Source organism: Cetorhinus maximus, chromosome 10 (assembly GCF_964194155.1).
Source record: "Cetorhinus maximus chromosome 10, sCetMax3.hap1.1, whole genome shotgun sequence".
NCBI classification, from domain to species: domain Eukaryota; kingdom Metazoa; phylum Chordata; class Chondrichthyes; order Lamniformes; family Cetorhinidae; genus Cetorhinus; species Cetorhinus maximus.
This window is the reverse complement of record NC_135888.1, coordinates 140,106,503-140,123,875: the sequence shown is the minus strand read 5'-3', so window position 1 is coordinate 140,123,875 and position 17,373 is coordinate 140,106,503. Positions and strand designations below refer to the sequence as shown.

General features: G+C 46.3%; 1 protein-coding gene across 5 annotated transcripts in view; it reads left to right on the top strand.

Annotated features, from left to right (window-relative positions):
- LOC144686077 (protocadherin-1-like) overlaps nt 1-17,373 on the top strand; it is a 384,044-nt gene that overhangs the window by 38,830 nt on the left and 327,841 nt on the right. The window contains exon 2 of one of the 5 annotated variants that reach the window (XM_078551235.1): nt 2,132-2,912. The exons of the other annotated variants lie outside the window; for them this stretch is intronic. Within the exon in view, the coding sequence (XP_078407361.1) occupies nt 2,132-2,167 (36 nt within the window). The 3' untranslated portion in view covers nt 2,168-2,912. Of the gene's footprint in view, nt 1-2,131; nt 2,913-17,373 lie in introns of those variants that run through there. 5 annotated transcript variants of the gene reach the window in all.

Below are 17,373 nucleotides of genomic sequence, written 5' to 3'. Positions count from 1 at the left end.
AAAAATGTTACAGTAAAAGAAAAATAACCTCCAGGCATTAACATTTTATAGGATAAGGTGCTTCAGTTACATAGATAGATTGGGACTGGGACCGTCCTCCTTGGAGAAGAGAAGGTTGAGAGAAGATTTGATAGAGGTGTTCAAAATCATGGCCTGGACAAAGTAGATAGGGAGAACCCGTTTCAATTGACAGAAGGAGACAGGCAGGGGACACAGATTTAAGGTATTTGGCAAAAGAGCCAATAGCAACATGGGAAAAACTTCATAACTCAATGAATGTTTGTGATTGGGAACACACTGTCTGAGAGTGTGGTGGAGGCAGATTTATTTGTGGCGTTCAAAAGGGAATTGGATAATCTTCTAAAGGGAAAGTAAAAAATTGCAGGGCTATGGGGAAAGGTCAGGTCAGTGGGACTAGGCACATTGCTGGGGAAGTGGTGGTATAGTGTTATTATCACTGGATCAGTATTCCAGAGACCAGGGGAATGCTTTAGGGAATCAGGTTTGAATCCCACCACAGCAGATGGTGAAATTTGAATTGAGTAAAAATGTGGAATTAAAACCGATGGTGACCATGAAATGATTGTCTTAAAAGCCCATCTGGTTCACTAATGCCCTTTAGGGAAGGAAATCTGCCAACCTTACCTGGCCTGGCCTACATGTGACTGCAGAGCCACAGCAATGTGGTTGACACTTAAAAATACCCTCTGAACAAGGGCAATTAGGAATGGGCAATAAATGCTGGCCTTGCCAGCTATGCCCACACCCCATGAACAAATTTTTTAAAATTGCTCTTGCAGAGGGCTGGCATGTACTTGATGGGCCAAATGGCCTCCTCCTGTGTGATTCTATTCTATGATATGTGTGAATGGAATCAATGGGACTTATTTCACACTCCTGTGTTTCAACTTTTACCCTCTCCTCACTGGGTCTCACTTCTCATCATTTTAAAGGGGATGGGAGTAAGGCAGTGTGGACGTTTAAAGTGCCCTTTTATTGATGTCCATGGTGCATTTTTATTCTCCTCTTTTTCCCAGCCTCTCCCATTTTCTCTCCCCCCCCCCCTCCCTCTGAGGGTGCAAACTCATTGTTCTGGGGTGGGTTTATGAGGGCACTGTCCCTTACTGCACCCAGACGCTCATCCTGCACAACATGACCCTTGGAGGTGAATGTTAATCGGTCATCTGACCACTGAGTGCAGGGATTAGACTTGCCAGCTCTGATTGGCAGTTAATCCTGGAGGTAATGTCAGAAGTTTCCCATGTTCCAATCCCCCTGCCCCTTCTATCCCCATATGTCCACCATAACTGATAAACCAATGTGACTTTTCTCCCATGTTTTGCTTGAAGCAGTGTCCAGGAGATGAATCTTAAATTCCTGGACACTCCAGGACAATCCTAGAGAGTTGGCAGCATTAGCGAGGTGAGATTATTATCAGGGAGGAAAGGAAGCAGTGAAGGCTGATTGTGCCCACGCCCTGCTTCTTACAAATGTCTACTTTCCGACGCTGGAAGGGTTGCAACATTTTTACGGCTGCCCTAACTTAGCATCAAACACCAATCATTTTAAAACCATGTTTGAATATCTCTGCTAATGTTGTAAGTGAGTTTAAACAGATTTTTTTTAACGATGTCACTCCTGGTCAACTCTGCAACTCTTTCCTAATATCCTTAAAATGCACAACACTGTTTTAAACAAGATAACTGTCCTTCTCCACCGCTTGAAAACTGGCAAGAAAGAACTTTCATTTATATAGCGCCTTTCACGGCCTCACGACCTGGCACTTTACAGCCAATGAAGTAGTTTTGAAGTACAGTCATTGTGATAATTCAGGAAACGTGGCAGCCAATTTGTGCACAGCAAGCTCCCATAAACAGTAATGAGATTATTTTTTTCAATGGTGTTGACGAGGATGTTAGGGAGAACTCTGCTTTTCATTGAAATAGTGCCATGGGATCTTTTATGTCCACCTGAGAGAGCAGAAGTGGCCATTGGTTTAACATCACACCTGAAAGACAGAAGGTGAGCAGGGCAATTTTAAAGGTAGACACTGGGTAAGAGGTGCGGAAGCTGCCACTACTGGTGTTGAATGTATCTCCTTCAGTATCAAAACCAGTCGTTTCACCCACAGGAGGTAAGGATGTTCCTGACCACAAGCCAAGTCTGACTGAAGGAAACGGAAAATAACTAAAGCAGAAGGATCGGCTCAAGGGAATCGAGAAATTGACAGGCTGAAGAAACGCTGAGAGTGAGGGAAGAATGGAAACCCAATTAAAGAGGACCGATGGAAAACTGAGGGCTCCTCTTATACTGGCAGCTTTGGGAGAATTGACAGTTCTGCTAAAATGACCGGGATTTACTACTGCTGAGTAATGCTAAATATTCACAGAACTACATCGAGTCTACACCACAGATACAGGCATTCGGCCCAACTGGTCCATGTTGGCGTTTATGCTCCACACGAGCACCACCACCCCCCCCCACCCTTCCTCAATGAACCCCATCAACATGTTCGTTCATCCCTTTCTTCATCGTGTCTTATCTAGCTTTCCCTTAAATAGACTTGATACTCTTCACCTCAACCACTGCCTGCGGCGGCAAGCTCCACGTACTCACAACTCTCTAGCTAAAGAACGTTCTGCTGTTGGATTTATGGTGACTTACCTGAAATTTATGGTCTTGTTTTACTCTCCCACCACCCCCCACAAGTGGAAACGTCTTCTGTATGTCAACCCTATCAAACCCCTTCATCAGGTCCCTTGTCAAATATATTGATTTGAACTTTCTCTGCCTCTATTCTTTCCTCCTTCAGGTTTGTTTGTCCAACAAATATGATCTTTCTGTCTACGATCTCTGAGGGCAGAGGGCTAATTTTGTTTTTTTTGTCTCCTTAAATCAACTCCGATGTTGTGTTCTGCTTGTCATGTGTGAATTTCCTTTAAATTCAGGCTTCCCTTTCCTGAGGGTGCTGAATTTTAACAGGGGTAGATTCCCAAGGCAAGAGCCTCCCCAGTGAAGGCCAATATTTATGCAGGCCCACTGAACATTGTTGGCGTATTAGACTGTCATGGGCATCGTGGACAATCACGTTCCTGTTCATTCATTTTCTGAAGGGACTGTGCCATCAGGAGCAGGAATTTTATCTCATTTATTTCCCCCCCTTCCCGAGTCGAACGATATCATTCTGTATTACCGCTTTGGCGCAGGGTCTGCTAAGTTGACACCATTTGGGATCATACCGTGCAGTAACCTGATTGTTTTTATTTAGTTGTTGCCAGTGCAAGAATTAATTAAATTGGGCTCTTCTTTCGAGATATTTTTGGCCCACACAAGCACATGCTAACACATTCTTTGAAAAGCCAGGTAAAGGAAAAGAGAGAGAGAGAGAGAGAAAACGGTGCTCAGGTCCCTATAGTTTCCATTTGTCTGACCCACCCAGCAGGCCCGAGGGATTCTGGGAATTACAGTCGCTTCAAGTTGACCAACGGTGTCACATGACGACTGGGCAAAGTCAGCAGAATGAAACCCCCTCTCTTGTAATCTCGGGCTCTGGACTGTAAACAGCTCCACATTTCCAGCGAGAAAGCTGCTGACGCTTAATCAGATGCTGGGTCGATAGGTTAGATACCTCTCCACCTTTTTTCTCCTTAAAACCTACCTACTTAATATCTCCTTATGTGGCTTGGTATCAATTTTCTTCTGACAAGCCTGTGAAGTGCCTTGGGATGTTAAAGGCGCTATATAAATGCAAGTTGTCATCGACCGCGATGAGTCTCAGGCTGGAGGTGATAAACATTTGAGAAGGTGATTGCCTCTTGGCTGATCCTAAGTTGGTTCTCAGGCGTTGGAGGGATGTTTGGGGTGGTTTAGAGGACAGGGAGTAATGCTATAGCAGCACTTCTATATAAAATGCTCAAGTTAGATTCCTCACTCAAATAAAAAGCGACAGGTGAAATTATGTAATTTGCTTCGAGTTAGTTTATTTTAAAACACAATTTGAGGCTTATTAATGCTTCAATCTATTCTGGCTGGGCTGGTTGAATGTACACAAGCCTAACCTTACCCAAAGAATGTGGATAAGGGCAGTGATGGAGGAGACCAGTAATGCCAGTTGATTCAACAAAAAGGATAGTCAATGTGTCATACTCAATACATATCCCACTAACAATGTAATGAATGTGTCAAGTAATATCTGATGATGAAGGGGAAGATTCGAAAGCAGTTGCTGTAACAGGGATGGTTTGCTTTGTCTCCATTTCTTGTCTTATGATGAGTTTACTATTCCCCTTTTGAGTCGACCCTGCAATGGCCTCTACCCTTGTGTCTATTATTCCCCCTCACCCTCCCACGGCCCTGATTGTTCCTGCGCTGATTCTCGCTGCAGTTTGGTTCCATAGTCATCCGGTGCCTTTCACTACACCAAGGGGATCAACCTTCCTGTTTGAGCTCAGACAACGTGCAGGCTATTTGGCTGTGGAGACCATCACAGTTGAATCTCTGAGGTCTATTTTCCAGCAGGGATTACAGGACGGTGGGGACCCTTGGCTGATTTTTTTTTCCTTGACTGTAAGATGTTGAGGCCAACTGCTGCATCCTCTCTGCTGCCTCAGCTAAAGCCAACTGACTCTTGACTTTGGGTATGGAAACTGTGCCATGGCCCAGGGCTTAAACAGAGTCAGACTTCCCCTTTGTGCCCCAATAGTCATGCAGCACCAACTGGGGATAGCAACTGCATGCCAGCATTGCACAAAAGAAAGATTTGCATTTATTTAACACCTTTCATGACCTCAAGACCTCCCAGAGCACCTTTGCTGTCAATGCAACATCTTCAAAGTGGAGTCATTGTTTTATTGTAGGAAATGCAGTTGCCATTTTGTGCACAGCAAGCTCCCACAAACAGCAATATGATCATGACCAGATAATCTGTTTTTAGTGATGTTGGTTGAGGGATGAATAATTGGCCAGGGCACCAAGAAGATCTCTCCTGATCTTTGAAGTACCAGCTGCGGGATCTTTTACCTCCACTGTAGAGGGCAAACAGGACCTCGGTTTAACATCTCGTCTAGAAGATGGCACCTCCGACAATGTAGTACTACCTCAGTACTGCACTGGGAGATTTCAAGGAGTGGAACTTGCATCCACAATCTTCTATCTTGGAGGTGAGAGTGCTACCAATTGATCTGTTTAAATGCCAAGTCCTTTTTCATAGAGGGAGAGTAATGTTTCTGTGTCGATAAGAATGTGTGACCTACTAATCTTATCCATTTAATGTTGTCTTGAGTTGCGAATTGAGAAAGAAATTGAACAGTATAGCCGAGAATGTGACACAAAGACGATATATATTCTATAAATTCCTGTTGCTGTGCTAGGGCTGAGGCCCATAGGGCTTGGGGGAAGGCAGAAACAGCTAATGGGCAGCAAGCACCAAGTTAAAGCATCAATCATGATGGCAAAGGGTAGTCTTTGAAAGTCAGAGTTATTGGAGGAATTGAGACATTAAGTGAAGACAAGTTTGATCACAGCTCAGTTATAGTTAGAGCTAAATCAGCCTTTACGTTTTTTTATTAAAATTCCACCAGATGCAGAAATAATGTTGACGGCAATGTTCGCTGTGCGAAAAAAAAAGGGCAATATTCGGGTCGCCAACTCCGGTTGGACATTTTTGTCATCACATGACACTCGTGCCTCAAACTGCCCCAGCGTCATGCTCCTCTCATTGGTGGTTCAACACATCCCTCACCAAAGCGCACCCAATCGGAAAGCGAACAGGCACTTTGTGACCTGATTGGCTGTCAGCGTTTAACACCCGCCCTGCCATGCTCCCATCTCCCATTTTTTTTTTAATATTCAGTAAATGAAAGTGTTTGAAGTGAATGGGAAGAAAACAAACACATTGGGCTTGACTTTCGCTGAGTCACTCGCTGACTTGGGAGCCCTTTAAGAATGGCAACCGGGCCCTGATTCAGGGATTCCCGACCCCATTCCTAGGGTTTCCAATTTTTGCCAGTTCCTTTTAAGGGTTCGGGATCGCTTGGGTTGTGAGCCCCACCAGGCTGGCTGCATTGTGGGACTAGGCATGTCCTTATAGTCCACTGCAATTTTCATGGAGTTGGCCCAGCTTTCCAAAGAGTTGTGGTTCACGGCACCTCAGAGGTGTCATGAGCCAAAGCTAAGTTTAAAAGGTCTTCCTCATGTCACCAATGCCAAGGTATGTCATGCCCCCTCGAGCAACCCCTATGTCCCCTCATTACCCCATGTCTAGTTTTGGCACTTCCATGCCCATTCCAACACTACTCAATCTAGAAAAACAATGAACCCTCTAGTGAGAGTAGGACGTGTAAAAAAAAAAAAATGCTTTATAAAAAATCATTAATCGATAACTTTCCACTTTCTTTAAAAAAAAACTCCTTTTTACTATAGGCCAATAAATGTGTCAACCATCCAGATCCTTTAAAGTATCAACAGCAGAAACTGCAAGCACCGGGGCTCAGGCATTTTAGTACTCTGATGGATGTCTGGGTTCTCAGCCAGGAATGCATGACGAGGCATGGCTGGAGCCCAGAAATCCATTCGCCTGTTGAAACACCTGAGCCCCAGGGAAAACAATACTGAAATGATGGCTGTGGCTCTCTGATCTGTGCTATCATTTTCATAATGTTTGCACAAAACACAGAGGTTTCAAGTGCTTGCAGTTTCTGCTATTGACACTTTAACAGGTCTGAATGATTGGCACTTCTGTCAGCCATTAATATAAAGAAGCTTTTTATTAAGAAAGTGGAAAGTTATCAATGAATGACCTTTTATAAAACAGCCCGCTTTCACTATTGGGTTCATTGGTGTTTACTGTGTGTAATGGGTGAATGGGCGTGGGAGCTACCGAGCTTGGTATGGGGGGGGGGATGGGGTCATAAGGGGGTGGGTGGGGGTGCATACCCGGGCATGAGGGGGACCATAGTGAGTGGATGGAAAGCATTTGTGGCGGGTGAGGGCTGGAGGGCCTTCATGTTTTTTATTTTAACTGGGACGAGCCTTTTTAAACAGCCTGCCTTGGCACCCTGCAGCCCATGTGGCTCTGCATTTTTTCCCTGGGCGGGCTGTGCGAACTGTAGCCCAGACCCGTCTACCCACAATGAAAATCCTCTCTTTGCGGGCACCTTCTCCCGAGGCCGGCAAGTGCTGGAAATACTCAAGAGGTCTGGCCGCGTCTGTGGAGAGAGAAAAACATAAGAGTTAATGTTTTAGGTTTATGATTCATCTTCCACTTTCGGTTACAGTTGATCTTGGCACCTTGGCTTGACTGGAAATCAGCTGCCCCTGACTGTTGTCCGAAACTCTGCCCTGCACAATGGCCTAGTCCCGCTCCTATTCTCATGCTCTCATGAACATAAATTGAACTGCTCGTGTAATACTCTGTTCACATGGGAGCTGAGAGGCAATGAGCCTTGGGGTAAGGGACAGTGAGTCAAGGTTCCCAAATCATAACACAGAAGAAAGATGCTATTTGGCCTGCAACGTTCTTTGAAAGAACTAGTCAATGAATTCCACTCTTCTGGTGCCCTCCATGGATCATCACCTTGACGTGGTGGAGAGGCTTGTGTAGTCCGATGGTCCCTTGAGCGATGCGGTCAGCAGGCTGAACTTGCATTGAGCAAAAAAAAACTCTCCTTATCTCCCCCTGGCCAATTACCTAAAATCTGGGTCTTCTGCACTCTGACGCGCCTGCCAGTGGGAACAGGGTGAAACTATCGAAACACTTGCCCATTTTGAACTCCTCCACTAAATGTCCCCGTCACCTGCTCCGCTCCAAGGAGAACAACCCCAACTTTTTTACAGGTATTTTTGTTTTTGTTTTGGATTTCCAGCATCCGCAGTTTTTTTTTGCTTTTACCCAACTTTTCCAGTCTGTCCACGGAACTAGGGGGAAAGAAAAAAAATCTCTCTTCCCAGCATCGGACACCGTGGTCTTAGCCGGTGATTTATAATCGTTTAGGTATTTTGCCCTTTTAATTCCAGGTCAGTTTTTGGAATTGGGGGAATGGCTGTGCAGTGAACCCTGGCTAACTCAGGCCATCATGCATGGATTGATCCAATCAGAATAGCGTATGACTTTTAAAAGGGAAATTCGGCAGAATGAAGGAATGCTGGATTCGATGAGGAGTCCGTGCAGCCAATTTTTTTTCATAATTTACAGCTTCAGCGAATGGAACTAAAATAAGAGCACAAATAAGGGTGGATTAGCAATAACGGCTTTAATTGATTTAGAGACTGCCATTAAAACTGCCCAGCCTAAAATTGGCCTTTGCTGTTCAGTATTGAAGGGAGTTTTGCGCTCCCTTGTCTGCCAGTTAGACTTTGGTGTTGGCCACTGATTTAATTAATCTTCCGCATGACTGTTGGTACAGAGATGCTTTCTGTCTTGTGGTATCACCTCACTAGTCTGCTTCGGTTTTCTTTGCAATTAAATTTGCTTATAGGGTGGTGGCTGAGTACATTGTTCTAAAGTAAAAATGAGGCCATGAAGTAATGAGCTGACAGGACATGGTTTGATTAGGTGCAAAGTGTCACCATTAATCTGGCTGCACTACGGTAAGTAATCCTTTGTCTGCATTTTAAATCCAGGAGGGGTTATGGATGAAAACTAATTGTACAAGTGGAATCTTTGGAATTCAAATCTCTTTTGTCTCTCTGTCTCTGTCTCTGTTTGTTTCTCTCTCTCTCTCTCTCTCTCTGCCTCTCTGTCTCTTGTCCCTTTCCTCACTCTATCCTTTCATTCTCTTTATTTTTCAAGCGCCCCTCATTATAAAAGACAAAATGCAAGAGAAATAACTGAAAAAAAACAAATGACCAAGACTTCCATCTTGCTTCCCATCGCTGGTGAAGCCGGAAATGAGTTGAGTTTGGTGAGAAAGCAGTGAGGCATTGCGATACTTCAAAAAGTATAAATTTTGAAAACTTTACATGCTAATGGACGAATGATAATAGAAGGGAGTTTTTGGGGCTGGCTGCTTGTTTTTTTCTGCTGAGATGATAAGAATGAGGAGCTGGAGGAGGCCTTGGCCCCTCGAGCTTCCTCTGCTGTTCAGAAAGATCACAGCCCATCTAGACCAGCTTCACTTTCCCAATTTAGCCCCCATAGTCTCTAGTTCTCACTATGCCAATCTCAGTGCTCTCTTCTGGTACAATAGAGGAGGAGTTTTATTCAGTGAAGGCTCTTGTCTTGGTATCATGGGCTGAGCTTCTTTTCAGAAGAAACAAAGACTTCGGTGAAGCCCGGCTCGCCCAGTGGGGGGATGCAATTTAGAGCCATGGGGCTGGATTTTACAGCCGCAAGGGTGGGTGGGGGTGGTGGTGGCAGGGATTGGCGGCTGGGGGCATGTGAGATACAAAGGGTGCCAGTCGACCACCTTCCTCTCCACCCCCAAGCTGTTCCCCATAACACGGCAGGTGGGCAGAGGCTGAAATCAGCACCCGACCCAGCATTTTGAAATAAATAATTAAGGGTCAATTAAGCTCATTGACAAGCCAATTGATCCATATGATACACTGCCTATGGTTGGCACGGGAAGGTGGGCAGGGCCGTTTTTAAATAAATGTTTGTAAAGGTGGGAAGGAAGTGGAGGCACAGCATTCGGAGGGGGGGGCGCCCTTTGCAAACTAGAGATACCCCCTCCCCAAGGCATTACCCCCCCACTTTGTTCTCCCCCTCCTGGACTCAAAAATGGGCCCTCCCAACCCCCTCACTCCCCCCCTCATCTGCCCAGTCCCTCCCCGTCAAAGACCCCTGATTTATCTGTCTCCAGAAGCCACCAATCTTACTCATGGACCTACGAGCAGTCCCGGCACCGCCCGCTACGGAGTTCTGGCACAGGTGGGACGGCTAGAGCTGCCGGCCTATCAGATTGGCTGGCAGCTGTCAAGGGCGGGACTTCCTCCCACTGAGGGGATGCAAGTCCCACTCTCTGCTCTTTTAGCCCAATGGTAACGCGTTATGGCCACCGGGTTAGGGCTGCAAACTGTAATTGTGTATCGTTGGAGGTTTCACCACGTGACTTGCCCCCACACTCCGGCCAGCACATCCATCCTTGTGATGCACTGCCTTATAACACCATTCGGAAAGCAAAAAGACTCATTACCCAATTGGATGATGCTTGACTGTCAGCCAAACAGAACCCCCCCAAACCATTTCTGATATGTTTATATCTGGTAAAGAGAAATATTTGAAGAAAATGACAAAAAAAAAATCTATTTTAATGTCCCGATGATTCCTCTCCAGTGTTGCACACAGCAGTGTCCTAGAGATTGATCTTCAATTCCTGGAGACTCCAGGCCAATCCTGGAGGGTTGGCAACCCTATGCAGGGCAGGTTTCTTTTAGGTATGTCAGCTGCCAGCTGACTCATGCAGCAGGGGGTGGGGGGATGGGCATGTAATATACCTCCCTGTGAAATCCAGCCCATAGAAATTTAAACATGGTCAAGGGCCATTTTGTTATAACCAGTATTGACTCTGCAAAGCTATCTACACTTGACCCATTTCTCCACGTCCTTTAATGCTTTCCTTCAAATGTTTAGCTAGCTTTCTCTTAAACCCACTTCTTTAGTAAAGCATTTCACATGTTCGTGATCTCTTGTGTAGGGAAAGCCAATTTTCTAAATTTTCCCTTGGTGCTTCTAATGCTAATCCTAAATTTACGCCTTCTCATTAAAGACTGACCATCCAGTAAGAATAATTTTCGACTATTTAACTTGTTAATTAGATCAGCCTTCAATGTTTATTCTTCGCTGCCCATGTATAGATTGTGTGAGCTGTCTCCTGAAGCATTGTGGTGTAGATAGGGAGTTCCAGGGCTTTGACCCAGTGACAATGAAGGGACAGTGATGTTTTTACAAGTCAGGGTGGTGCGTGACGTCAAAGGGAACTTGCAGTTGTTGGTGTTCACGTGCAGCTTCTGCCCTTGTCCTTCTAGGTGGTAGAGGGAACAGGTTTGGTTGGTGCTAGTGGAGAAACTATTCATTACTTTCACCAGATCTCCTCTTGAGCTCCCCTGCTCTGGTGTGTGCAGCACTGGTCGGTAAAAGCCCATCATAACCATATCCTTTGTACAATCCTGCTGAATCCCATGTTGTATTTTTCCCATGGCTCCAATGCTCTTTTTACAACAGGGGGCCCATGAACCATGCACAATACCCCAGCCTTGGCCACCGCACCACTTTGGGCATCTGTTTTTTTCTATGCAGAAGCTTAAGTACAAAACCTGGTAGGAAGGAGGAATGCAAACCAGGAAGATCCCAGTTCCAATTGCCATATTGTGCTGAGCAAGCTGGTTTTGGCTGGAAGTTGAGATATTAAAAAGCCTGGGCGAAAAAGGAGAAAGATCAGAAAATGCTAGACATCCTGCTCCTTGCCCATTTGCTCTTGGTGAATGGTGTTGGTGTCTTGTCTAATATCCACACACAGGCAAACACACATGCACATACACACACACACGCACACACACAATCATTCACACACACACACAATCATTCACACGCACAAACACACACACACACACAATCATTCACACACACATAAACACACACACAAACACACAATCATTCACGTGCACAAACACACACACACATACATACACACATATTTTGCACCACGCACCAATGGGCAATGAGTAGGATGGCCATCTCTGACAGGGTATTTGACATGAGAAGAATGAGCACATAGATATACTATGACGGAGAAATCGTTACCACTGGAATCGACCCCTAGCAGGAGTCAGCATTGTCAGGAGAGGGAAGGAAGATGTGGGAGGAAACAGAAATAATTTGTGCGTATGTGTATTTTCGAGCAGACATGAGGTGCGGTGTGGTTAGATGTCCAAAGTGCACCAGACATCGGAGAGAAAACAAGCTTGCATTAATGTCATGCCTTTCATGACCTGAGGACATCCCAAACTGCTTTACAGCCAATGAAGTACTTTAGAAGTGTAGTTGCTGTTGTAATGTTGGAAATGTGCCAGAGACACTAGCCTGAATTTTCAGTTCGGCGGGCGGGCGCAACTGGTGGGACCGGGAGCGGCCGGGAAACGGACCACTGACCACCATCGGCCCCCAACCCTGATTTCACACTGGCTGGCCAATTAACAGCCATCCAGCGTGAAGCATGCGATGAAAAGCTCAGCGCTGCCGGGGTGGGGGTGGGAGGAGGGCAGACAATGACGTCAGCGCGGGCTTGGGCGAGCACTGAGAGAAAGCTCCCTGAAGACAGAGAGCTGCCTCGAGGAGCTGAAGAAACGAAACCCAGGAAATATTGTATTTTTTAAAAAAAGGAAGAAAATGTCCAAGCATCACAATCAGGCACCTGAACGTATAGGTTATAAAAATGCTGCCCACAGATTTCTATTTTTATTTTATGTAATAACGGAAATCCCATCCCACCCTTGGATGAGGTTTGATGAGAAATATAAAGGCCGCCTGGTCGATTTGCCCATCCGCCCAGCGTAAGGTTGGACAGGCCACGTAAAATGACAGACAGTTGCACAGCCGGGTTTAATTGCCCTCTTAATTGTCGGTGGGTTTCTGACTTTTGTGCGTGCCCACCAGCCGAGTATCGTGCGAACGCGTCCTGACGCCATCTCGCGCGATTTCGGGCCCGATTGGGCCTTGCGCGCACCTGCCCGATCAGCATAAAATTCAGCCCCCACAAAGAGCAGTGTGAGAATGATAAAAACAGATAGTCTGCTTCTTTTTTCAGTAATGTTGATGGAGGGATAAATATTGGCCAGGGCACCAGGGATAATTACCCTGCTCCTCTTTAAAATAGTGCATAGGGATCTTTTACATCCACCCGGGAGGCCAGACGGGTCTTCAGTTTAATGTTGCACCCGAAAGACAGCCCCTCCAACAATGCGGCACCCCCTCGATGCTGACCCTCTGACAGTGCAGCACGCCCTCAGCGCTGACCCTCCGACAGTGCAGCATACCCTCAGTGTTGACCCTTCGACAGTGCAGCATTCCCTCAGTGTTGACCCTCCGACAGTGCAGCACGCCCTCAGTGTTGACCCTCCTGCAGTGCAGCACTCCCTCAGTGTTCACCCTCCGTCAGTGCAGCACTCCCTCAGTGTTGACCCTCCCACAGTGCAGCACTCCCTCAGTGTTGACCCTCTGACAGTGCACCACCCCCTCAGCGTTCACCCTCTGACAGTGCAGCACTCCCTCAGCGTTCACCCTCCATCAGTGCAGCACTCCCTCAGTGTTGACCCTCCGACAGTGCAGCACTCCCTCAGTGTTGACCCTCCGACAGTGCAGCACTCCCTCAGTGTTGACCCTCCCACAGTGCAGCACTCCCTCAGTGTTGACCCTCTGACAGTGCACCACCCCCTCAGCGTTCACCCTCTGACAGTGCAGCACTCCCTCAGCGTTCACCCTCCATCAGTGCAGCACTCCCTCAGTGTTGACCCTCCGACAGTGCAGCACTCCCTCAGTGTTGACCCTCCGACAGTGCAGCACTCCCTCAGTGTTGACCCTCCGACAGTGCAGCACTCCCTCAGTGTTGACCCCTCCGACAGTGCAGCACTCCCTCAGTTCTGAACTGGAGTGTCAGCCTTGATTTTTGTGCTCAGACCTCTGGATTTGGTTCAGAAGCCAGAGTGCTGCCAATTGAAGCACAGTGAACACTTCCAGAACATACTAGACATCGCATTTTTTGCTTGTAGTTGTCAGTCATTAACCTGGAACATAATATTCCCGAGTAATGGCAGCTGTCCACTGTTTGATGTCAGTGGTTTATAAATGACCACAGTTATTTGGACTACTTAATCCAATGGCCTTAAAGGACATGCTAGGCCTGGTTTACCGCTAAGAATCTTACTGTGCTCCAGTTTTATTTTCAATAAAAGACTTTGGTAATCTATTTCTGGTACTGTGCCAACGGAAATCCATTTATTGTTGCTGCGATGCCAGGTTTAAAAAAAAATACCAGTTGGTGTACTTTTCTTTAATTACTTGTGACATTTTGCCTTTCACTGAGCTTTGCCCCTGCAAAGCTGAATATACAACTACCAGCAGAGCATGTGTGAAGCACAATGGTCTCCGTGGGATTCAGTACAAAATCTAAATAAATAATTAACTACTGCAGCACAGAGAGCAGCACAGGAACCTGGGCCTGGTTTTACTTTTGGTCTTTAGAGGACGCAGTCTGAAAATTTTATTTATCGTAATGCACCCTAAATTAAAAGCTGCACTCTCCTGACTCCTGTTACAGCGCAGCAACCTGATCATTTAGCTAAAAACAAAAAAAACTACTGCGGATGCTGGAAATCCAAAACAAAAACAGAATTACCTGGAAAAACTCAGCAGGTCTGGCAGCATCGGCGGAGGGGTCTTCTCCGCCGATGCTGCCAGACCTGCTGAGTTTTTCCAGGTAATTCTGATCATTTAGCTAGCCCGGGACTTGATGCTGCAATGCTTTGAGGAAACGTCTTTCCTGCAAGTTGCCTTCATTCTCTGTACTGAGCCCAGAGACTGCAGGTTCAAACCCCCTCCCCACCCCCCACCGCATTCGGGAGTTTGAGCTGGTAGTCGAGGTTGGCAGTGGCACCCCAGGACACGCCTGAAAGAGCGCTGCACCCATTTTGAGGTTGACCGAACAGTGGATGAGGTATTTAATTAGAAGCCTGTTTACCTTTTCCCGTATGCTGACCAAAAAGCACACAAAAAAACACATTGATTGATTATACCTCTCGCTGTTCTTGTGTGCAAAATAACTGCTGTAACTGTCCATGAAAGCTATTGCATTTCATATTAGTTGACTTGCATTTGAAGGTTTTTGTGAGTTTTTTGTGAGATAAAAGTTGGAATATTAATGCAGTACTCTCCCCTCCACCTCTCACTCCACAAACCTGCACCCAGCACAGTGATGATCTGAATGTTTGTGTTATTTAGCTGTCTTGAGTCAAGTTATGATATCCCAGAAAGTGCCTGATAGTTTTAAATTAACTTCCAATTAGTTGTGGTCGAATATGGTTCCAAAATATTCTTGTCATCCAGCGCTGGAAGGTTAGGAGCAGGAGTAGGCCATTCAGCCTGTTGAGCCTGTTCTGCCATTCAATTAGATCATGGCCAATCACCTACTTCAATGTCACTGTCCCGCACTATCTCCATATCCCTTGACATCCAGAAAATACTGAGAATTTAAAAAAAATTCATTCATGGGATGTGGGCTTGGCTGGCTGGGCCAGCATTTATTGCCCATCCCTAGTTGCCCTTGAGAAGGTGGTGGTGAGCTGCCTTGAACCGCTGCAGTCCCTGTGGTGTAGGTACACCCACAGTGCTGTTAGGAGGATTTTGATCCAGGAGAATGGTCTGTTTATTCCTACTCTCTGCTTTCTGTTAACCAATTCTCAATCCACACTAGTATATGTCCCCCAACGCCATGGGCTCTAATTTTATTTACTAGGCTCCTGTGTGGGACCTGATTAAAAACTTTATGAAAATCCAAATGCACCACATCCTCTGGTTCTCCTTTATCAAAGCTGCAAGTAACGTCCTCAAAAAAACTCCAGTAAGTTTGTCAAACATGATTTCCCTTTCATAAATCCATGTTGACTCTGCCCAATTTTGCTATTCTTTTCTAAATGTCCAATTATCACACCTTTCATAATAGACTCGAACATTTTCCCTGGCGACTGACGTCAAACTAACAGGTCTATAGTTCTCAGTTCCCCCTCTCCTTCCCTTCTCAAATAGTGGGGTTCCATTTGTTACTTTCCAGTCCGCAGGAATCTTTCCGGAATCTATGGGCAGAATTTTGCTGTTTGGCCGGCGGGATCGGTGGGGGCAGGTGGGGGCGGGCAGGAAGCCGGCCGCTGCCCGCGATCGAAAGAGCGCTGCGATTTCGCGCTGGTGTGCCAATTAAGGCCTACCCAGCGTGACACCCGAGCGGCGGCGCTCAGCGCAGGGCGGGGGCAGGAGGGCGTGAACTATGTGCAGGCGCGCGAGAGAGCGCTGAATAATCTCCCTGAGGCACGGAGCTGCCTCAGGGAGATGAAGAACATGTCGAAAAAGATTTTAAAAAGCACAGAAAAATGTCATGAAACATGTTCCCTCCTGTGACTCTGTCACATGAGCAGGGACACGTTTTTAATTTAAAATTGAAGTTTTTATTCCATTTGTATTTGCTTTTTGCCAGTGGATGAGGTTTCCAAAAAAAAATGCAAAGGCCCCTTGGCCTTCTCGCCAGTTCGTCAACCATTAGGTTGAACGAACAGTGAAATTTAAGGACAATTGATAACTTAATGGCCTCAACAGGCCTTTTAATTGTCGTTGGGCGCGCTCGCCAACTGAACGATCACGTGACTGCGCGGTGACATCAGCACGCTCGGCCAACATCATTGCGCGTCATTTCACACTTGGTCGGGTTGGGCGCCCGCCCACCCGCTGAGCTAAGAATTCTGGCCTGTAGAATTTTGAAAAGTGACCCACCAATGCATCCACTATCTCTCTAGCCACCTCCTTCAACACTCTGGGATGAAGCTCATCCAGTTCAGGGGATTTACCAGCCTTCAATCCAGTTAATTTTTCAAGTACTTCCTCTTTACTAATACTAATTTCTTTAAACCTCTCAGTTTAACAAGCCCCTTGGTCGCCCCTTGAGAAGGTGGTGGTGAGCTGCCGTCTTGAACCGCTGCAGTCCATGGGGTGTAGGTACACCCACAGTGCTGTTAGGGAGGGAGTTCCAGGATTTTGACCCAGCGACAGTGAAGGAACGGCGATATATTTCCAAGTCAGGATGGTGTGTGGTTTGAAAGAAAGAAACACTTGCAGTTATATAATGCCTTTCACAACTTGGAGGGGAACTTGTTGTCCCCATGTGTCCGCTGCCCTTGTTCTCCTAAATTTACAAGGTGTGGTCAAAGGAGCCTTGGTAAGTTGCTGCACTGCATTTTGCATATGGTACAGACCACTGCCACTATGCGCTGATGGTAGAGACAGTGAATGTTTAAGGTGATCTCCATCTCTCTGCCCACGCACCCCACCCCCCCACCACACCATCTCCTCAACACCCCCCAGCACCACCACTGCACCCACCCCCCCTCCCCACCGACTCCACAGTTTACAAAACTTTCATCATCACCCCTTTCATCTTAAATTCTAGACATTCTGTGTAAGTATAGTGAATGAATTAGTCATTTCCAATTGTTGAATTTGAGTTAATGGGAAATCAGTATTCTACCGCAGATTAGCGCTGTTGGAGAGAGCACAGTCAAGTTATTGTAAATAGCGACGGTGACATCAACCTTAATCTGCCTGAGCCCTATTTGCACTGGGTGGGGTTTGTGTACTGTGGTGTCACTGGAATGCTAATTTGATGCACTTGTTCAGCA